This window comes from Dunckerocampus dactyliophorus, chromosome 9, assembly GCF_027744805.1.
Source record: "Dunckerocampus dactyliophorus isolate RoL2022-P2 chromosome 9, RoL_Ddac_1.1, whole genome shotgun sequence".
NCBI classification, from domain to species: domain Eukaryota; kingdom Metazoa; phylum Chordata; class Actinopteri; order Syngnathiformes; family Syngnathidae; genus Dunckerocampus; species Dunckerocampus dactyliophorus.
The window spans coordinates 30607183-30630845 of record NC_072827.1 but is presented as its reverse complement, the minus strand read 5'-3'; the positions used below and the strand labels follow the sequence as shown (position 1 = coordinate 30630845).

The following is a 23663-nucleotide window of genomic DNA, read 5'->3' as shown; positions in this document are numbered from 1 at the left end:
GAAGACTTCGTTCTGAACCATCATCAAGTACTGCATCAGTCTCCAGTACTCTGTCTTCATTATGAAGTAGAACTTTCACAACCTTCAGCATAACTTTGGGGGATCTGTTGGGTTGATCCAAGTACACCTTTGTAGTAGGAGCGGCCACCATGAGCACACTCTTCTGCATTAGTTGGACTGCATCATGCAGTACCTTCAGATGTCGATCCTTGCAGGTATTGCACGGTCGCTTGAGGGTGCAGACTTCTGGCTTGTGAAGTCGTCCACACTTCCAACACCGCTGTTCGTCAGTTAGCCACTTCGCCATCTGGTCCGTGTTCAGTTTCTTGAACTCAGTGCACGCGTTCAGGAAATGCTCTTTATTGTTGCAGTGGGGACAGTATGGTTTGGGTTTGGACGTGGACCTCGGTTGAGCTGACTGTTCTTTAGAGCTTAGGTCATCGTTCGCAGTGAGGAAGAATGTAGTTGATTTCTCCTTTGGTTTGTTGAAAGAGCGTGGGTCGTTCTTGGTTGTCTTTGGAACTTCATAGTTATAGAGTGAAGCAGCTCGCCCTGCTATGCGTTTAGCTTGGGATTTTATCTGTAACCAGGAACTCAGATCGGACAAAGTATAGGTTTGATCGGTGCCTGTGCGAAGGATACCCTGGTTCAGGCAGTGTTCGACAAAGCCATCGCGGTAACTTGGCGGCATCTTACTCAAGAGTCGGTCCACATGAGAGCCGCATCTCAGCTCATAGCCATTCTGTCCCTCCAGAGTCCTAAGCATTCCTACTAGCGATTGGATTGACAAGGCAATTGTGTCAAATGCCTCAGAGTCACCGAACTTGATGGCTGGGGCGTTCAGGATGGCTCCCAGTTCACTTTGGACTAGCTGGCGTGGTTGACCATACTTGTCCTGTAATGCTTGCATGGCCATGGTGTATGGTCTCTGGTCATGCATATAGGCCTTGGCTAACTGGAGCGCACTCTGGAGTTTCAAATGTCCAAGAAGCACTTGATACTTACACTGCTCGTTCAGGTGCAGATGATTGTTTAACAGGTTGTCAAGTGCCATCTTTAAAAGAGCAAAGTCACTTTCCTTACCGCTCTCAAAGATAGGAATCATTGGCTTGGGAATGCCGTAGGTTGCTGGGAAAACGGGATACATATCAGCTGCCTGTGTTTGCTGGGGGTTTGGTAGAGGCAGGGCTGGAGTGTGATACGACACCACTTGATCAGGGTAAGTGCAGTCTGCATCGGATGTGCATTGGTTCCCAGGTGCCAAACTAGGGGGCAGGGATACAGATGAGAGTGGTGACAGTAGCAGTGGAGGCCCTGATTGATGGCATAAAGGAGGTGCAGGTGTTGCATTCAAAGTCTGGGACACTGAAGGCTGAACTCCATATATTACTGGAAGTGGAGTCTGCGTCGTTGGAGGCTGAGCGGCGTGTAGCGCTGGAGGCGGGGTGACGTGTAGCGCTGGAGGTGGAGCTAAGGACACTTGGGGCGGAGCCGTGTGTAGCACTGTAGTAGGGGCCATAGTAACTGGAGGTACAGCTGAATTTAGCGCTCCAGAGGGGGCTTCTTGTAGTGTTAGAAGCGGCGTCAGAGACACTGCAGGCTGACCTGTGTATAGCACTGGAGATGGGGTTGGAAACACTGGAGGTTGAGCTAAAGGGTGGCTTGCATTACTAACATCTGATGGGTGTGGAGAGGCTCGAGCACCATCTGATTCCTGTGCTTTCTCTTTAAGAAGAGAAGTGACCATTTTAGCGATCTCCAATTCGTTAACACGCTTCTTTAGCTGTCGCCGCCTTTCCATTTGTCTGGTTATTGCCTCTTGTGTCCTAATGGCTTCCTCTTGCCGCTGTTGGGCCTCCCTGGCTTGAGTTTGAAGTCTCTGGCATTCATATTCTACTTGTTGGTCCTCCTCAAGGTGCTGTTGTAGCTCCTGAAGCTCCATCTGCTTCACCCTTTCTTCAAGTTGTGCTGTTTCCAGATCTGTAAAAACATTAGAGGGAAATCTTCCTCGGGATGAGCGAATGGACCATGTGGATCTGGATTTGGTGCTTTTTTGGGAGGAGCACGTTCTCCCACTTCGTGACCGCGGAGAGGAGGGAGCCAATTGTGTGGTGTGGGTTTGTCCCGCTGAGGGGAGTGTTGCAACCACATAATCGGTCAGGTAAGCTGGGGGGTGTCGCTCTCTTTGTGAAACGCGGTGGGGTGCAGATTCAGTTTGGTCAGTTGGGGGTTCCATACCTTGTTTATACTCCATCCGGCTCGAAGGACCATGAAACGGAGAGGGTTCTCAGGGTGTTGAGATGTCTCCAAGGATGCACTGGTTTGGAGCGGTCAAAGGTATAGATGTGTGTTCAAGTCAAAGAATACGGCAAGTTGTCCTCTGTTTGGTGGATTTGGTCAATAAGTGGCAGCAAGCACTGGTAAACTGTGGTCTTTATAAGGCTTTATGCTGTGGTACTGTAACAATATACAAAGAATACAAATTGTCACTGAATAAATAAACAGTAAATGAATGTAACTAATATTACACATAAACATAATAATTAGCCAAAGGCACATCAAATACAGAACTCAATAAGGAAATTAAGTCAATATGATGCTTATTAATATAATAAATCGCTATACAGTTAGCTTGAATGCTAATGTTTGCATTAATGAACACAAGAGTTACACTGAACAAAAGTGTATAATAGAGCTCACACAGATCTAACAACTGAATTAAACCTCACCTTTATGCATTCACGCACAGCATTAACTTGGGAAAACAAGGATGAGGAGCAAGGAAGGAGAGGAAAGGTACATCTGCCTGTACAGCGTCGGAGAAGTCATTAAAAAAAACGTTTTAACTGATGCAACGTCACACTACTGCGGTGCGTTCACTGACGGCCGAACACAGTGGGACAAAACAACGCCCAAATCTATACATTACCAGTGAAGCATAAACAACACAAAACATGGTAAATTATGGGCTTTCTAACAAGTTGCTTTGTTGCTGACAAGCATCTTTTGCTGGCATATAAACCGGCTTTATCGGCAATTTCTTCTGCCGTTTTCATGAGCACTTCCAACAAGTTCCAACAATATTTTAAATTTGGTTTTAGTGTAAAGTGTGCTTGTCGCTCGAATGTGTTCAGCAGCCACCTTTCTTTGTGTTTTTCCGAAATCCCAAAATGAATGAATGTGTGCGGCATTTTCCCTCTGATTTCACTTGTCTCGCTAGGACTGCGCTTGTTTGCCCCCCATATGCTTGAGGGCGTGACTGTAACACGACGTGACGTGGCTCCACCTCCGCATTTCGTTCAACCAATGAAAAGGCTTCCGATGCATGTAATTTAGTATAACATGATGGCACTGAAAAGTGTACTGAAGTGTAAAAGAAAACTGGCATAAGTAGGATGCAGTAATCCTCGCCACTCACGCTTTGAATTTTACGGCTTCACTCTATCACAGGTTTTCCAAAATATATGAATGAATACATCATGCCCGCGACCCTAAAGAGGAGAAGCGGTATAGAAAACGGGTGGATGGTCACTAGGTGTCAGCAATGTTACTGTAATGTTCATTGAGACACACAAGCACCAGACTTGATCGCCATCACAACAGGTTTTTATTGCAGGTTTGAATGATCTCACAACAGGCGCAATAGTCCTTAACACGAGCTACTGTTGTGGCCGTCAGCCATGCCAAGCTAAAACTCAACTCTGAATCCCCCAGCGTCACTACCTGTCCATCCCGCAACACATTTGCAGCAACACACACAAGCATGAGTCTTTTTATGTCTGAAATGGCTTATTTTCATGAACAATGTCTACTATATCGGGTAATATGAGTGTAAAGGTAAAGTGCAAAACTGTAAACTGTATTATGTGATGTGCTACTGTTTGACTTATATGCATGTTCAAGATGAATTAAAACCATGAACCATGAACCATGAACCAAGGTGACTATAGGGGTGTTATTTCATGTCTAGAGGGTTTTAAAAATGTATTGACAAGGTCATAAACACGATTTTTACACTATAACTACGAAAATATTTAATTTAGAAATAAGGAATCCCACTTCGTGGAAACTCACTTATCGCCAATTAAGTTCGATAAATGAGGGATTACTGTATTTCACTTTACATTATTTTTTTATGGAAAAAATGACATTTGTCGAGCCCCCTTTGGGTTGTGGTCAAGTTGTTTTGGAAGACATGCTAGCATACATGTAATACAGATTTCCTCCAGGTGTTATAATTATTAGACAAATGTTCAATGAAATGGGACATTCAGTTAGTTCCTGTCTGTGCCCCTGCAGAGGTTTGGCTTGGTGGCAGCCGTGTTTTTCAACTAATTTTGCTCAAATTTTACTCACATGTGCTTGTCAGTCCCCTAAAGGTGTGAAGCAAACTTTGCAGTGTTTCGGCTCAGCAGGCTAAAGTTACTGTTCCTCTTTTTTTTTAGATTAGCAATGAGCTGAGTGAGAAATTTCAAGTCAATACGATTTAATGAACAGAACAAGAATTTAATTGCATAGTATAACTACCTGTTTTACTGTGCATACGACAATAAAACTCTTGAATCTTGAATCTTAAGGGGTTTAATAACTGCGCCACCATGTGGCGTATTTGTCAGACAAATAGTAGCACAAGCAACATAGTCGGGGTGAATATTTTGACAAATTTGTGCTTGAGGGCCTTTGAACATCACTGCTGGTCCGATACAAGAGAGGAGAAATATGGTCTTAGGGGAAAATTCTACTTATAACACTATTATATGCACGGACAACAGTAAAAAACCTTCAGCATTTCAGTATGTGGAATCAAATTATGAAACGGATTTTTAGTAGCAAAAATAATCAATCATCAAGTAAAGGACTCCCCCCTTTTTAACATGTTACGCTGACATTCATGGTGTTTACAGAGAAAGTTGCTGCTGCATGCAAGACAATTTCATCAAACATCTCAATTGGACTAAATATTTTACTGTTATTATAAAAAAAAATGCATTTAAAAAAATTAACTTAATAAATGCCTCATCTATAGAGTCTGGTACTTACTGCAGTTGAGGAAGTTGTAAAAGTAGCAATAAAGCAGAAATAGTAAATACCTTTGTGCAAAATTGTGCGTTTTATTTGTTTCTGCTGGTCTAAAAACAGCAGCTGGTGATAGAGTGCTCATTTTCTGCCCTTCTATAGCTCCCCCTGGTGGCGATGTACGCAAGGGACCAGTCTTTTCTACAGCCAGCTGAGTGGGCCGAGGAGGGCTGGGGCATTCTCCCCGCGTCTCCTCCAACAGCAGCATTTGATGGAACCTCCGGAAGACATATGATCTTGGCTTGTCATGTATTTCGCTGAACCCAAAGATATTGTACCTCTGCTTATTCAGGATCTTCTCCAGTTTGGCATCTTCCGTCGTCGCCCCTGGTGACAGCCAGCTGGTCAGGAGGTAAACGGTGGAAAGGTACTGAACCGGCTGCACATGCTGGACTGGTTGATAGGAACGACCTTTGTCCTGACTACACAGCCACTCTGCTTTTGATAAAAGTGCACATAAGAGAATGTGTTAAATACCGCGTTTCTTCATACAGCAGCATCCATTACAGGCCAGGGATGCATTTTTATATTAAGCACAAAAATATATTTTTGAAGAATTTTACTACAAATGAATACACTTTGTTAAATTTAAAGATATAATACAATTTAAATGATTCTATTTCTGTCCATTGAAAAGCATGCATCTCCACATTTTGTCCATTTTTGAACTCTTGTCAGCAGATTGGTTTTGTTTTTGATTTTGAGGCTCAATGTTGAAATGTTTATTTGCGTTTGCACTTTCCCTTTGGACTCCACTCCAGATGTCAGCTTTACAGGTGCCATCCATGTCTGCTCTGTGGCCAAGACGTTCGACAATCGGTCAATGTCAAATTCATCACAGCCACCTGGCTTTTTTTTCCGGAGAGGAACAAAGGTGCCAATTATTTGTTGTGCGGCATTTATTTATTTTCAATCAGCAATTAAACGGGGAAGAGCGGAGGCCACTATTTGAGGAAATATGATGTGTGTGTATATTCTGCATTCTTTCGTCTTTAGCCCCTTTCACACTCCGCACTACTACAAGCTTTAATAGGAAAGAGAAGACAGTACTGCCAACATGGCAAAAACCACGCATTTATTCATGAGATTGGCAAGAAACAAATCAGTCCGACAAAAATAGGCAGATGGTGACGTCCCCCTTCATGTCCTTCAGTCCTCACACACACTGATGACACAACGCTCATTCAACATCAAAATCCACATAAAAGATTGTTGCCCTGTGATTGGCTGGCAACCAGTCCAGGGTGTACCCCGCCTCTCGCCCGACGTCAGCTGGGATAGGCTCCAGCATACCCCTGCGACCCTAATTAGGATAAGCGGCACAGAAAATGGATGGATGGATAAAAGATTGTTTATCCAGATATACTTTTAACGCAGAAAAGGCCTGAGAGGTAAAGGACACCTTCTTACGCAAAAACAATATTCATAATAATAAAGCTTCGGATGTCTTCAGACTAGAACAACGCTCAACAGAGTTCGGGAAAAACTGGTCAGTCACTTTTTAAATAAGCGAATACCACAATTTATGTCTATTTCTTGATCTGAACTCTGTCGTACTTCTACAAGACATCATACTTTTAAATGTGTAAATGCCAAAATGTGCTTTTTATGTGTTCATTCTTGCAATGTCCCAACATCCATACCATAAAATTACGACTTTAATACTTCATTGTTCAAGAAGAAAATCATAATTGTTGTGAATAAAGTCATAATTATGCAAGAAGGCGTACTTTTAAATATATATTTAGTAAATAATTTAACTAATAATGTAATTTAATAATGTATTAGTAAAAGCAGTGATAGTCAACTTTGTTATACATTTATTTTTGCAGCATTTTTCATAAAATGGCAACTTTAATACTTTATTGTTCAACAACAACGTCGTATCATCGAGAGAATAAAGTTGCTATGCTACAATAAGTCGTACTCTTAAATAGACGAATGCTAAAATTAGTAATTAGTAGTTATGGGCCTCATTCACGAAAATCTTCTTAAAAGTCTTCTTAAGAAGTGTACTTAAGAAGGCGCGGGTTGGAAACTGCGCCGCATTCACGACACGTTCTTAAGTAGGGATAATCGTTCGCACCGGTGTTCTTAGGTTGACGAATGCCAACTGGGATGCCCATGCATGTGAGCCCTAATTTGCATAGGTCACCGCCTATTATTTCCTATATAAGGTCAAAAATGTGCCGTGCGCAACGGGCAGCTGGAGGCGGAGATGGCAACGCGCAAGGGCAAGACTGAGAAGCAGCTGGACAACAAACGAAAGAAAAACTTCAATTCTACTGAAATAGAGGTGCTTTTACAAGGAGTGAGCGAACACAAGACCACCTTATTTTCACGTGTATCCACCGGTCATCAGGCCATCCAAAAAGAGTCGGCATGGAGCACCATTGCAGGAAACATAAATGCCGTTTCCACGGAGAAACGCACCACTGCAGAGGTTAAAAAGAAGTGTTTTGACTTAAAATAGACTCAAGAAAAAGATTGGACTGCACCAGAGGGATCTGGAGGAAACGGGAGGTGGGCCATCAATCAGAAACCAAACCATTTTGGAAACTCTAGAAAATATTTACACAATCATGATGGAAAAATAAAGTCAAAATACATAGTTTGTGTGTGGCAATGTATTTTTTCTGTGGTTACATTTGATTAGACGCTGCCTAATTAATACAGCAGCCCCGTGCTCTGGCTCAAGACGTGGCTGGGGGCGCATGTCGTTATCTGGGGGGGGGGGTGCTCCGTGCGCAATAGACACACCACGTTTCATTGCGATGTTATTCTGATGATCCTGCACACCTGCAAGAACAGAGAGGGAAGCCTGAAGCCTGAAGCGGGACATCAAATATTGGTGGCTTTCAGCAAATAAATCTAATGGTCCCTTTACATTCTCTCTCTGCGCAGCGCACGTCCAGCCAGCCTTTTTTTTTTGATGAATTGGGATTTGAATATATATTTATCGATGGAGTATATTTTAGTTGTTTTGATGATAAATAATTGTTGGGATATTTTATTTGCACTACATTTTTTGGGATCAGGTTGCAAAATCCATCATGAGGGCGATTGCGCATTGAAAGTGCAAGCTTTGCTTGTGCGTAAGAGTCCTCCTGAGCGTTCGTAGAATTTGTTCTTAGATCTAAGAACTGGGAGTTAAGAACACGTTTCATGAATGCCAAAAATCTTCGTAAGAAGGCTTTAAGAACAGATTTGTGCGTAAGAACGTTTCGTGAATGAGGCCCAATGTTAGTAAAACAGCCTTTTTCATTCTCACAATGTCCTGCCATTATCATAAAATTCCTACTTTTGTAATTCCACAAAAAAGTTGTACAAGTAAAAATAGTGATGGTCAGCCTTGCTATACGTTTATTTTTGCAACATTGCAACTTTTTTCTGGAAAATTGCAATTTTAATAATTGTTTAAAAAAAAGTGTTATGAACGCCAAAATCTGACAAATTCTTTGCTCATAAAACAAGCCGTCTAAATGTGAATGAGAACTTTACATAATTTGAAAACAACAAAATAGTTGCATTATGGCGAAAAAGTAATCATGCTACAACAGGGGTCTCAAACTGGCGGCCCAGCAAATCGTATCTTACGGCCCGCGACTAGACATCAAAGAGTAGTGTAACTGCAGCCCGCAACATCCGGGCAAGCTCAGTGTCACGTCCATACTTACAGGGGCAAATAACACCAACACTGAACTAACAGTGGTTTTATCACATGGATGTATTGTATCGTATCGTGAGGTACCCTGAGATTCCCAGCCCTACTCCCAATACTTGATGCGACCCAGCCTCTACCTCCACTGGCCCCTCGAGAAATTGAGTTTGAGACCCCTGTTCTACAAGGAAGAAGTCGGACGTTTACCTTTTTTGTCGAGAATTGTAACTTTATTCGTAAAAATGTAAAATATTCAGTGAAATTATGACTTCAGTGCAATGACTTTTTTCCTAAAAGTATACATTTTTTTTCTTCTCAGTGATGATATAGTCCTCTTTCACAATTGCATCATAGAAAAAGCATGGCCAGGGTCGATCATGAAGGCATCATCTTTGGCATTACTATGGACAAACGTGGGACAACATGACGTCTATCATGTTCCTGACAATGGCCGGTGGTGGGTGGAGGAGGTGAGGGTGACGGTGCGCCACGCTCATCTGCCAGGCGTCCACCACTAGCACGTCCAAACCTTTAAACATGGAGCGCAGCACGGTGTCCAGCTGCTGCGAGAACCAGTCGCTGTTGTACAGGCTCACCTGCTGGTCCAGGGCTTGGGGGTTGGCCGAGCGGATCACGACCAGCGTCCCTGGCGCTCGGTCCAGAAGTCGCGCCACAGCCTTGCGGATGTGCCGCAGGCGGCGTATGTACACCTCCACGGGGAAGGTGCTGAAATGAGACCAGATGCTGAGGGCCACCACTGTGTTGGGACCCCCGCTCAGGCCGTCCAGCTCGTTGGCGATGTACCGCAACTCACTAGCCATTATGGTGGAGAAGCGGATGGGTGGTCCGTGGCAGCGGTACATAACAAGAATATTGTGAGTGCTGTCCACCGCCATGAAGGGTCCTACCAATTTAGGACTCCGGAGGTTGAATTCCTTCAAGTCTGTGGACGGCTATGGTCAGTGGAAATAAAAAGCGTTCATGTTTACGAGATGAAAGCACTCACCTGGCAGTACATCCACGAGGAATTCAAACCATTGGCGAACAGTGGAGTCGCCGTACATGTAGACCACCTTATTGGTCAAACACAGAGTGATGGCTGACGAGTCGAACTGGCGCATTGCGACGCCGACTAAGGGTCTCCACAAGTCCTCGTAGTAGTACCCGGACGTGGCTTGGTTGACAGCATCCGGTTTCACACTCCTGCTTTCTAAGTCGATACAATTAAATGAATAGAATCAATGCAAAAAAACAAGTGGGATCAGTTTCCTTGGAGGTCCTACCTGTCCTTGAAGGCAGCACGCTGATTGCATCCTTCCCGGAAGCCCGGATGGGAACTTTGATGTTGACGCCACTGACACCCAAAAAAAAGGATCAGCATTACAACTGCGAGTCTACAATTCCTACAAACACTACATCAGGTACCCCTGCACAGCCTCATTGACCAAATAAGAGGATCAGTTCTATACTGGATCGACAGGAAGATGCAGGTTTTGGAAGGGTCCACAGTGCTAAAACTAAGTTCTACTCTCTGATCTTGATCATCGTTCGGTTTGAAATAACTTTTGATTGGAAGGTGGTACAAACCAAGCTACGTTAACATATGTGCTGCCCTTTAAATTAAGGAAGGGGACCCAAGTCTTTTAGTGGTTTTGGGGGTGCACTGATTGTTCTGTTAAACCTAACTTTTGAACAGAAGCTCGAGCGAACACCAAGGTTTATTTTTTCGAGGTGAACTTTGCAATGGTAACACCTGTGCCGTCCTTCAGAATTGAGAACGGGCCAAATTTGAGTCAAACAAATTTGGGTTCGAGGACGGCACTTTCCAGCATTACCACCCCAGCATACTTCTACGGCATTTTACCCCCACTTTAAAAGGGTGGAACTTTCCAGCTGGAGCACGCCTGCGTCCTTCAATGACGGCGGTACCTGAACCTGGATTCCGGGGGTCAATGAATCATTCCGCTTGAAAACTCTTCTAAAGGTGGTACAGATATAAAACCAAGTTCTGCTAGAAAGGTGGAACAAGCCGATAGGGGGGTGGGGTCGGTTGCGCATCATTGTTAGGTTTTTGTCAAGGTCTTTGATCCAGTATTATTAGCTTGTGCAGATGTACTAATGTCAATCAATCACTACCTCTGAAAGAGCATTGCTTCCTTGTCTGTGGTGATGTTTTTGAGGTAACCTCCCTTGGCGTGGTTGATTCTGGTGTGGCAGCTGAGCATCCTAGGCTTGTAACAGTACCAAGGCTCACCGGTGCGAGAGTCCGTGTAGTCACACAGCGGCCCCCGGTCAGGCGGTAGGCACATGTTACAAACCGTGGTCTCAGACTGAAGGCCCAGATGGTAGAGGCTGTTGAAGTACACCCGATCGGGACGCTCTTCCCTCAGTCGCTGCAGCACGGCAACGGCTTCGCTCGAGTGCACCATGGTGACCTCCACCTGAGCCGACCCTTCCCACAGCAGAAGGAATCGAACAGAGTAGAGTCCGTTCTTGTGGTCCAACACCACCCCGGCCACACCTGCCCTATATTCTGGGGAATGCAGTCGAGCCAGAAGAAAATCACCACCATAGCCCTTGGGTCGACCCTTGAAGTCGTACACCTGGACGATGACTTCTAGCTGGTCGCCCACGTACCAATGCCCCTTGTTCTCGGAGGGAAGGATGGTGAAGGAGCTGTGGGCCGGGTCGCTCGTCTTGAGCAAGGCAACTGGTGCCGAGGCAGACGGTGGCCCAGGCCAGGTGATGGAATTCAACAACCTGTGCTCCTCTAGCTCTTCTTCTGGTGAGGCTTTCTGGCCCAGCTGTGCACAGAAGGTGTGATTGTGGTGGAACATCGGGACGGGTCCAGACAAAGATGTGTGGATGTGGCTCTGGAGCTGGGACAGCGCTGACACTGCACTACAGTTCCAGTTCTGAAAACAAACCATGACATGCAATATGGGATCAAACATTTTGACTACAGATCATTTCATCTCATCAGGGAATTCATTGGGTTTTTTCACAGTCACAGTTTTATTTGGATCATGTTCAAACTCTGTCACCTCTAAAATGCTGATGTTGCGCAGCAGGAATACGAGGCCAAGCAGCGCTAAGACGGCGAGGCCACATTTCCAAACATTTGGGGACATGGTTAACCTCTTGCTCAGCTGTGTCCGTCATCTGCTATCGGTGTGGAAACGATGGCATCATCAACATTCTACCCTGGCAAAAGGACAAAAAAACCCCAAATGTACATCTCTGTCATGCAGGAGGACATGCTGCGCTGATTGGAACAGTCTGTTTATTAGGGGTGGGAATCTCTGGCCACCTCACAATTGGATGCGATTACGATTCAGAGGCCTGCGACGCGATGATAAAACGATCTTTTTTCGTGATCCATAGTTTGTCAGTTTTTTCATGCATAATTTTTTTCTATGTATAATTTCTTTTTGCTCACTGTGTATGACTGAAACAAAGCATATTTGTAATGGTCCACAATTAAAATAAACATGAAACTGATTAATTTACTTCCATCATCTTTTAATAATTGGAAGGTTACGTATACCAACGTATTTCCCATTGCTCAGTACCAGCAGGAAAAGTAAAGTGCATCAGGAGCAGGATGGATAAAATGAACAAACTTCAGCATATTCTGAGGAACCAAAATAAAAACATCTGCCGTACAAACAGGAGAACACATACTGTATATTCCCTATTCTAAAAACCCTTCATCGGCCGCCAGTTTCCTATCGGAGACATTTTAAAATTCTGGTTCTCACTTTTAGAGCATTGCATGGTCAGGCCCTTTCTTATACAGTAGCAGTGATCTGATTCAGCCCTACACCCCCATTCCTACTCTAAGGTCTGTGGATCAGAACCTACTGATGGTTCCACGTACTCGTTTCCGGGCCAGAGGAGACCGATCTTTCCAGACTGTTTCTCCGGGGCTTTGGAATGACCTTCTTCTCTTTCTGCGTTCATTAAACTCTGTTGGTGCGTTTAAAACCCAACTTAAAAGGTTTTTATGTGTTAACAAGCTTTCTGATTGGGCTGATGTGACTGTGTTGTTTTATTTGGGCTCTCTTAACTTTATGCATACTGCGATTTTTTACATGATTGTGAAGCACTTTGTGACTTTCTTTGTCTGTGAAAGGTACTATATGAATACATTTTACTTACGTACAGCCACAAATCCTTCGCAATAAAAGTGTCTTGAGCAGAAACACTTCCGAGTTGGGTGGAAAATTAGTTATCACCTGCGCGATGGTTCTCTGGTCGGCAGCAACTCCAGTTGGCTGTTTTTCCTCCTGGTTCGGGTGGAAACGTGCAATGTGGTTTCGCATATTTGTCGTGTTCCCAAAATATCTGAGGCTTGTATGTATGTATGTACTTTATTTATCCCACAGCGGGGAAATTTACATGACAAAGCTTGCATATTGTCTCGCTCTTGTCCGGCTCATTTTTACCTTCAACTACGTGAAAGCCAAAGTGCTTCCAGAAGGGTTTACGCTCAGCCATTTTGGTAGCGTCTTACACTTAGGTGCACCACTATAAACCGTCCGGGCGGCACTTACGTTTTCCTTCTTTGTGTTCTGTTTTTTTGTTCCATCAGCATTGATTATTGACATTTTTGAATCGATGAATAATCCTCAATGTCCGCATCACGATGCATCTATGAATCGATTATTTCTCCCACCCCAAGTGTTTATTACCCTCCATAAAAAAGGAGGCAGCCTGCAAACTACCAAATAGGAAGCCCCACCTGCTTTTTTTTTCTTGGCATAGAGCTGAGCGATACGTCTATCCAATGCCACGTAAATATAGGACCAGTGTCGCAGTTACCGCTACTTTTTACTTGGACATTTTTCAAGATCATTGACCGACTTTCCAATTTTTGCCTTTAATTTGTTGATCATGATTGCAACCATGGAATTTTCACTTCACCCACAATTAACAATTTCGAAATATATAGAAAATAGAAGATCATAGTAAAGATTTCTACATACAGTAGTGATGGGAGTATTGTGCAGTTCTTAGTTTGGTTTGGTTTAATTTATTTTGAACATGCATATGTCCAAAAAGGAATAGGAAGAAGTCTTAGAAGAAGTGATTGAGGGACTTTTGACAGTTTGTTTGAATACAAACAAAAAGCCTGGCTGACAGCAGATCGGAACACCTGACCCGAACTGCATGAAAAACTGCCAACACTTCCTCAATCACTTCTTATTCAAGACGTATTCACTCACCGGATGGAGTGACGCCTCTGCTAGTTGTTCCAGCCACCAGTGATGAATACTTACTGTCTTGAAAAATGTTCTGTTTATCGATTCTTGTTTCTTCTCACGCTGTTGTAGTCGGCGCTGTGTGCTAAATGTACACACAAGCAGCTGCAGGTACCGACTACAAGCAAAGTCACAAGGGACTCGATTAGCCCGATTCTTCCGTTTGTGCTTAAGCGTTTTTCTGCGCACTTGTTAAGGACGTTTCGCTTACGTGTATTCTCACATCCAGACTCCTGGCAGGCCCACTGCACGTAAACTGTGAATGAAGGCGGGTTTTATGCGATTCGTTGACAAAAGGAGACGGACTTTTCCTCAACGTTATTTTTTGGGGATCTGAAAATCCTGGAACATGGAGCTTGTGAAACACGTGCTAATGTCATTGAAATCGGTGAAAAAGATCAAGCACACGTTTAATTTCAAAAGGCCTGATCCATTGAAGGAGAATGTAACAGGTTTAACTAATATGCACGTTTCACCAAGAGCAATATTTGGCTACTGGACTTATTGCAGCCTCAGGAGTAGACAGGGGCAAAAGTGAAGAGCTTAAGTGTACTTAAGTGGTGGGAGAATACCCAAGGCCATATTTGACAGGGAACGCCCACATTTAGTGTGTATCCTGAAAGAAGGTGCGTAGTGGCAGATTTACATAAATTGGGGGGAATCTGCGCAGCTGCGCGGCGTTTCCCTCTTCCAGGCATTGGAGAATAGCGCCCTAAACGAACAAATGAAAAGGACCGGATAACGGCGCAGTCAAGTGAAGGTAAACCGACAGGTTTATGATCATATTTAAGTGAATCATTACAGTCTATATTATCTTTTATTTAAAGCCGCATTCTGGCTGCTTTACATTAAATGCATCTGCACTTTTTTTTGTAAAAACACAAAACTAAACTTTTAAAAAAACAACACCACCACATTATTTAATATACTGTATATTACAATAATTATTTAATAGGTCTAACGCACTGCAAACCCAGTAATAACACACATAATAACATAATTAGGTTATCAACCCTTTTGTCTTCCCAACAAATAGGTAGGGGGTAAATAACCTTTTATCAACAACCCGCTTGAGCTGCAATTGCATTATACGCCTTTATTTCAAGCAAAAACACTCAACTGTACTGTATATAGCTACACATATATAGAGATATATTATTTAAACTTACATCACGATGGCCGAGCTGTTATTTAGCATGAGCTCAGTTCCTAAGGAGGAGGGAGGAGAGGCAGCCGGGGTTCGGTTGAAGAGGACGAACTGGTTCGGGGCAAAAAAGAGCCTCTTCATTCCGGACATCTCGTCTCAGTTTTTAAAAAAATTTAAAAAGGGGGGTTGTGATTGTAAATCACAGCCCGTATGTTGACAATTTGTCTCAAGTCCTCGCTCGGTTGCAGATGAAATATGAAGCCGCGGCCGTTCAAGTATTATCGACTGTGATTGGCAGCCTTTCTTCTTCACTTCCGCATTCCTGTTAACCAATAAGAAGCGTCCTACCAATGCATGCGATTTAGTGCTGTACTGTATGATAGAATTAAGTGTACTGTTTTAATAAGTTTAGACTAAACTTTTAACAAAATTGGCGTTATAAGTATATTTACTATATATACTTTTTCGTTGTTTTATAAGTTTGTAGAATTGATTTTTTTTTTTATTTAAACACATACAAGTTAAATTAACCCAATCAGAAGTATTGATGTGACCCACAAATAAAACTAAAAACATATGTCGAGCCATTTTTAGGTTAGCTTTAATTATATTGTGTCCATTTGTCCCCTTTTTCTTTGTGTAAAAATTACTTCTGATGCTATTTCCAGGCTGAACAATATTCATCTACTTGTGTTACTTCTGCAAATGCAAAATATTATTGTATTATTTTGAAATGTTATATAGTACAGTTATTTTCACAATACGACCACGTTCTTCAACCAATTTTGCTTGTAAGTCCCCTAAAGGTGTGTACTAAATTTTGCCGTGATTCGGCTAAACGCCCTAATGCTACAGTGGGTGTTTCTCGAGAACGGAATTGAGCTGTGTGAGAAATTTCAAGTCAATACGACTTATGGGGTTTAATGACAACGCCACCATGTGGTGTATGTCAGAAAACTATTAGCACAAGCAACACAGTAGGGGTGCATGTTTTGACACATTTTCACTCATTTGTGTGCAGCAGTTCAGGAGTAGAAGAATTCGCTTACACAAAAAAATACACCATATGAAAAAATGGAAGATTGTGTTCAACTTCTGAGGTTGTACTGTGATGGGAGTTTGTAGTTTGCATGTATGCGTCCGCTGCATTGGCTCAATCCAGTGAAAACGTGCGCTGATCTTTTATTGCAGTTTAATGACGCGTCAGGAAAGAGCACAGGTGAATGTACAATCATCAAGAGGTAGAAGAAATAAATGTAACAGTAGATGCAGACTCGCTGAACAAAACTTGAATAACATCTGTTAAACAAAGCTACGTTATAAATGTTGTATCGTTTTGTCTTTCACAAGTGCAGAAGATACTGTAAATTAAAAAAAAAGGCATGTAAGCTGAGCAATAAATACAAGTGCCGTGTTCAGTAGATATTCTGTCATAATTTACATTCTTTTCATTTCAGCTGAAGTTTCTCAGTTTCTGTGACTGCAGTCCTCTTGCACCTCGTCTCTTGTTTGCAGGGCTGATTTTCCAGGAGAGACAGGCGAGGACCGCCGTGGTGTCACCGAATGATCGCTAACCACCTCCTCTGCTTCGTCCTCTTCTTCCCTCTGCTGCAAGGAGGAGGCGTACTGCTCCAGGAGGCTGCAGTCCGTACTGTCGGCGCCGCCACCGCCGCTCGGGCTAGGCGCTCGCACCGTCATCACGGACTCTCCCGTCCCACTGCTCAGGAAGCTGTCCTCCCGCAGCGCCTGCTCTTCTCTTGTCGTCTGGAAGCCTGAGTCTGGGAAAGACATGTCTGTGGCCGCTTGGTTGGCGGTGCTGCAGGCCACCAGGGGGGGTGCCGCCTGGCACGGACCACCAGAGATGTGAGTGAGGCTAAGCAGCTGTTTGTCTACAGACTGCTTCCACTGCAGCATGGACTGCACCTACAAGAGATACAATGTGCCACTTTTGTTAATAATGCAGAACCAGACTCATAACTGGTAAAAGCTGCGTTAGACAAAATTGACTTTTTAAGCTTTGTAAAAAAATAATAATAATAATAATAAAAATAAAAGGTTTCTCTACACACCTTTGCTCTCTGCCATCTAGCAGTTCCCAGAAGAGTAACATACTTTATATCTATAGTAGGGATGCATATTTTTGATAACGACAACTTCCTGCTTCTCAAGCCCGATACCGATACATTTTTATATCATTTTTTAAATTATTATTTAGGTTTAACTGCAGTTTGTGCACACCTAGAGGTAAGAAACAGCAAAATAGAAATAGAAAAAAATAGCGGTGGCTCAGAAGTACAAACCGTGGCTACAAGGGGTTACTAGCAGACAAAAGCTGGTACCTTCAGTGATCGCTAACAAGCGATCTGTGATTTGACCAGCCCTTTACCATTGTTGAAGATACCGGCTTTCGTCGGATAGTAAACCCCTTGGAGCCACGGTTTGTACTTCTGAGCTGCTGCTACTTTTTGTTTTTAATGTTTTGTTTATAATAGTGAAGTCGTGATATTTGGTTAGAACAAACCTACAGGTACAGTTCGTCAAATCCGACTGAGTCGTTCTTACCTCCAGGCATGCAGTTGCGTTTATCAGCATTGGTCTTGAGAAGTAGGAAGTCACCTGTATCGGCTTGAAGGACTTGTGCAACCCTAATTAAAGCTACACAAAACGGAGTGTTCCCAGTGAGCCTTACTAAAAAGCGCTGTTAAAGTGTCTAAATTCCACAAACTTCCAATACACTGTTGTGGGACCTTTGAGATTCATTCAAAATTGTTGGGGGAAAAAAAAGTACAATATGAAACCTCTAAGTAACTGGGCTGACCTGTTTCCATAGAAACCTAACCGCATCCTCCTGTACCAGCCTTTGTAACCGCTCCTCCTCGCACTGTTTCTGCACCCTGCAAAGAAAATCACATTTGGGTGCAGTTTTGGTACAAGCCTTTGGACCTAAATGATCCAAAACACATGCAAACTGTTATGAGATATAACACTAGATGTCACAAATTCTACATAAAGACATAATGCTGACACTTCTTAAAGGGGCCATATCCTGCTCATTTCATGGCCTTTTAAAATGATATTGGATCCCAGTGGAGCACTATACTGAGTTTATTTTAATAAAATACACCAAAAATCTCAAGTTATGTATAGAGCAAATCTGCATTCTTCTCCTCTTGGCTAAAATGATGGGGTTACGGAGCCTGTTCCCTCCCATTCCGTGTGGGAGTGGTATGTTTTTGGTTTCTTACTTTTTCCTTCTTCCCCACTCCATTTAAAACCCTTTCTTAAGTTTAGAATAAACAAACTGGAGGCTAACTAGTTAGCTCGGTAGCATGCTAATTAGGCGGGAGTCTGTTGTGTGTCTGTCCCGTAGCCTGTCCATTACAGTTGAGCAATGTGTTGCAAATAAAGAATAATAGGAGTGTAAAGGTGGCTATAGGGATGTTATTTCATTTCTCCAGGGCTCTAATATTAAAAATGTATTTAGAAAGTCATAAACAGGTTTTCTAAGCTTTAACTATGAAAATATTTCATTTATTAATACCGAATCTGAAATTCACTGATAGCGGTCAGGTCTGGAACCAATTAACCGCGATAAACCAGGAATGACTGTAACTGGAGAAGCAGCAAGTTGCCATACATGGACTTCCTAAAGTAAAACGATCTGGAAATCTCGTGGCGTTCTCGTATCCAACCGGGGATTTAAAAGACATGGCATTTCCAGATTCCACATCATGTACTTGTGTACATCCGGCCGGGTTTTTGGGACTGGGCTCCTTGCTGGGGCTCGGGGGTTGCTGCCTGGATAGCGTCGAGGCGTACGGGCGTGTTCAGTGGACAAAATGCGTGCCTGTTAGTCACCCTCTGGGAGTTGAAAGCACTGATATGAAAATACATTCTTTTTTCAAAATGTTCTCGCAATCGACTGGCAAAATCCCAAAAATCGACTAGTAGCTCACGATCCACGGGTTGGGGACCCCTGATGTAGAACAAGAGTACAACATTGCGTCTGAAAAGTCGCAGACGTAGGATAAGGGTCCCTTTAAGGATCAATATAATATGAACATCATTAATTAGCTCAGGGGTTCTCCTATGTAGTCATGTACCTGTCCAGTTTTTCCGTCAAGAAGATGATGTGGTCTTGCATCCTGCGTAGGCGTATCTCACTTCGGACCTCTCTGGCCACGGGGTGACAACATCGTGTGTACTGCCCCCTCCACCATGACTGGATTTTAACAGCTGCTCTTTTTACTTCCTCACAGGTTGACTGTTTTGTCATGAATTTCAAACGTTCTTCTTCTTTGGGAGCTTCGAGGTGTGGCGCCTGCGAGCTAATGGCTGCACACTCCAGCATACCCTTGTTTTTCTGCTCTGGTGGGGCTGCCCGGGGAAGCATGGGGGCCAGGGAGTCGGCTTCGAATGTCTCCGTCTCGTCCTCGCTGTCCGTGTGAGACAGCTGTGGTTCCAGGTCAGGCGCGAAGGGCAGGAAGGAGGACTCGGAGGAGAGCATGCTGCTGTTCAGTTTGTCCTCATCCGTCTGCACGTCCTCCAGACAGAGGCTCTCCTCTCTCAGCTTGATGGGGCTGCAAACGTGTGGCAGTGATGCGCTGGAGGAGTTGCAGCTCACCCACGTGTTGAACTGCACTGCTGGCCCTGTATGGAAGGAAGGATGGTCAAACTTGAAATACAGTATTTCCTCAAATAGTGTACTCCGCTGCAATGGACACCACGGCCCAATTCATCGCCGGGGTGCATCATTCACACCCTAAGTAACCACCAAAATTAAGACTTGCTAGGTTTCATCCTGCCATCTGTAAAGGTAGATGGGAGTCAGAGGAGGCCGGAGCCCAGAGGGAGGCTGTCGTCAGTGCAGCGCCCTAATGAATGCATTTACTTTAAAATAGTTGTTTTTTCCATTTTCAACTTGTATTGGTACATGTTTATATATTTATCAGGTTTACCTTTTGAGTGTTAAGTTGCTGTGTGATGAGCTTAGTGTAATTTGTAAGATGACACCGTGAGTCCGACTGTGTGTGTGTGTGTGTGTGTGTGTATATATATATATATATATATATATATATATATATAAAAAATGACCTCCTGCAATTTCCAGTGGGTTTACAAGCTTGTTGTGAGTGCAGTGATAGCTCGCGATTCGCTCCTGTCAAAGAAGAGCTACCGTTTCGTCACTGACTCGCGCAATTAGTAGTGGTTCTGGAGTAAAGGAGATGTCACGAGATTAGAATTTAGCCATAAATTAGCCGCACTGCTGTATAAGCAGCAGGGTTCAAAGTTGAAGGAAAAAGTAGCGGCTTATACACCGGAATTTACGGAACATATTTTACTGTTATTGTAAAAAAATGCATTGTACAAATGTAACCTAATAAATGCCTCATATTTAATACAGCCAGGTACTCACTGCAGTTGAGTGAGTTGTAAAAGTTGTTATAAAGCCACCATACGAGTACAACTATAAGTTGTGCAAACAAAGACAAATCAGCTTTTCTTTTACCTTTCTCCTGGTCTACTAGAACAGCAGCTGGTGATGGAGTGCTCAATTTCTGCCCTTCTATAGCTCCCCCTTGTGGCGATGTATGCAAGGGACCAGTCTTTTCTACAGCCAGCTGAGTGGGCCAAGGAGGGTTGGGGCATTCTCCCCGCGTCTCCTCCAACAGCTGCATTTGGTGAAACCTCAGGAAGAGAAATGGCCTTGCATGATCTACTCCAGCTTTTCCCATTTAAAGCCAAGTTGCTGCATATTCCATTGAACCCAAAGACAATATTCTACCTCTGCTTAGTCAGGATCTTCTCCAGTTTTGCATCTTCCGCCATCACCAGAGGCGACGACGAGGTCCGGAGGCAAACGGTGGAAAGGTACTGAACCAGCTGCACATGCTGGCCTGGTCGATAGGAACGACCTTTGCCCTGACTGTACAGCCACTCTGCTTTGAGTCTGGTGATGGTGATAAAAGTACACAGGAAAGAATGTGTTAAATACCACATTTCCTCATATGGCAGCATCCATTAGAAGCAAGGAATGTATTTTTATATCAAGTGAATAAATGTGTTTGACTCATTTTACTACAAATTAATAATACTTTATTACAACGTAAAATGAAAATGAATATATCCAATATATATGTCATTTGAAAAGCATGTATCACCACTTTTTTTTTTTTGCCTCAACATTGAAATGTTTGCTTTTGCATCTTCTCTTTGAAATCCACCCTGATGATAGCTTTACAGGTGCCGTGTCTGATTTGTGGTCAAGATTTCTGTCAGTCAAAGTAAAGTTCATTACAGCTACCTTGTGTTTTTTTTTTCCTGAGAGGAAAAAGCTGGTAACTATCCAATGTGTGGCATTTATTTCTTGATTTTCAATCAGCAATTAATTGGGGCACAGCATCTATTAGCACGTAGGCCACTATTTGGGGAAATATGGTCTGTATATTCCCAATGCTTTCATCTTTAGCCCCTTTTATGCTACATAAACTACTACTACTGAAGTATAGAAGCTGGCATTTTGCCTGTGTCACTATCCTGTATCAACAGCAGTGAGAAAGAAGGCAGCATGTATTTGAGGTGTGGCTCCTATTTATTCAAGTAGATACACCCGGCGATTAATTGAGGCCGGGCATCTATTAAAGCAGAGGCCACTATTTGAGGAAATGCGGTATGTATGTTTGTATTTCATCGTCAATTGCAACAAGGCTAAAAAAAAAAAGTACTAACCCTTCTTTTTGAGACACTCCAAAGCCATCCAAGACTTTCAGGTTCAGACACCAACTCATCACATACGGCCGATAGTCGAAACGCGGAAGCGAGGGGGTTGGCATGACACAGGGGTTGTTCATGATGGATAACTGCGCCAATTCGTGGAGAGAGGCCAGGTATGCCACCTACGGCGCATACAAGACAACAGCAGTGAGCATGTATAAAACTGAGTAGAGAGAAATTATCACTACTATTAATACTTCGTTGAGATCTGTTATCTCATTTGAGGCCAGAGACAGGATGGACACATGTGCAGAGAGATTGGCAGGCACAGTGCGAAGTGTTGTGATGCTGTTTCCGTGCAGGAGAAGTGTCTGTAAAAGTGACAAATTATTCATAAACACAAAAAATGCGTACCAACAAATCATTAAGGTTTGATGATCCTTTCCTCACCTTTAGTGCTACAAGTTTACTTAGATCACCAATGTTAGATATGCTGTTATCTGAAAGATCCAGATGTTGGAGTGAGACACAGTTATTTAGTTGCTCAATGACCTGTGTAAAAAAAACAAATACCCGTACAGTTACATACACATTTAATGCATCCATCGACACCACCTTTTCCGTACCTTAATAGCATTTCCAGACAGGTTGAGCCATTTGAGGTTCGGCAGATCCCTCAGTCCCTCAATGTAGCCAATGCTGTTATTGGGAAGATTGAGGATTTGCAGCTCTTTAAGCTGCGACACACCCATCATCCTGACCAGACGGTTGCTGGCTACAGACAGCTTAAGATCAAGAAAAAAATGTATCATATTTATGTCACTCCGCACATGGGTATGAATGAAGAGTTAAAGCACCTGCTGGAGGCTTGGGTTCCTTTCCAGGTGGTCAAGTTTCATAATTTGGTTCTGGTCCAGTATGAGAGTGTGCGTGTCCTCAGAGCAGACAAAACTAGAGTCGAGCTTCCGCATGCCTCTAGCCGAAAGATCCACCACAGGTCCTTTTGGATGGAAGGAAACAAACATTTGCTAAATAATAGAAAATTTAAGTGTTTTTTTTTTCCACACGCATACTGTTCCAAACATAAAACGGGGGGCTTCATGAATGACAGGAAATGGTCGTTATCGTTGTGTTAAAGAGCTACCTTGTCTCGAATGGGGTTCTAGTCATTTAAACGTTGTTATCATACTAGCTTTGCGCTAAATAAATTTAGCATAGCATAATCATGCACAAGAATGATCTTGTTTACGTTGTTGGCATTTGAAACCACTAGAGAATGTACAATAAGTACTGCATTCCTGTATCACCATATGCACTTAAACACAATTTGTGTTAACCACACACTGAAAATGATAGTTATTTGCTAATGTAACACCACTCTTTGATATTGAAACTGTCGTTCTCATTATCCATTGATAACAACTGACGCTAGCTAACGGTAGAACTCAATGCATGTTAGCTAACCATGCAACACAAACACATATAAATAAAACTTAGATTAAAACACACGCTTACCATTTGTATCAAACTCTAAATCTGATACACCCATGTTACAGTTACATAAACAACCAGTGTTAATGTTATCTTTGAGCCTTTCTTGGGAATACAACAACCAACCGGTCGCTAGCAAGACATTCAAACAGTGCAACCGGACAGCATTCTGGGAAATGTAGTTCACAACTAACGTACACTCCTGTGTGATGGCTAGCACAGAATGTTGTGAAAGACTACAATTCCGGTTATCGTTTGCTTCATGCGCTCTTTCAGCAACAGCGATCGTTTTCTGTATTGTGCTAACTTG

The 23663-nt window shown here is 43.1% G+C and overlaps 2 protein-coding genes across 3 annotated transcripts; both read right to left on the bottom strand.

Annotated features, from left to right (window-relative positions):
- Positions 1–6973: 6973 nt before the first annotated feature.
- LOC129188189 (NXPE family member 3-like) lies at positions 6974–15434 on the bottom strand. 2 transcript variants are annotated; one of them, XM_054788368.1, is made up of 6 exons: positions 15171–15434; positions 11782–11941; positions 10874–11652; positions 10021–10091; positions 9744–9947; positions 6974–9680 (listed from the first exon to the last, which is right to left on the bottom strand). In XM_054788368.1, the coding sequence occupies exons 2-6, from the start codon at positions 11866–11868 to the stop codon at positions 9139–9141; spliced, it is 1683 nt and encodes a 560-aa protein (XP_054644343.1). In that variant the 5' UTR covers positions 11869–11941; positions 15171–15434; the 3' UTR covers positions 6974–9138. The 2 variants fall into 2 exon arrangements, with proteins under 2 accessions (XP_054644343.1, XP_054644344.1); XM_054788369.1 differs by lacking the exon at positions 11782–11941.
- Positions 15435–16333: 899 nt separating this feature from the next.
- cep97 (centrosomal protein 97) lies at positions 16334–23506 on the bottom strand. Its single transcript, XM_054787146.1, has 11 exons — positions 23378–23506; positions 22720–22862; positions 22489–22647; positions 22313–22414; positions 22120–22233; positions 21878–22044; positions 20934–21098; positions 20658–20836; positions 19252–19798; positions 17967–18042; positions 16334–17071 (listed from the first exon to the last, which is right to left on the bottom strand). Exons 1-11 carry the CDS (start codon positions 23409–23411, stop codon positions 16616–16618), a joined length of 2142 nt encoding a protein of 713 aa, XP_054643121.1. The 5' UTR covers positions 23412–23506; the 3' UTR covers positions 16334–16615.
- Positions 23507–23663: the final 157 nt, after the last annotated feature.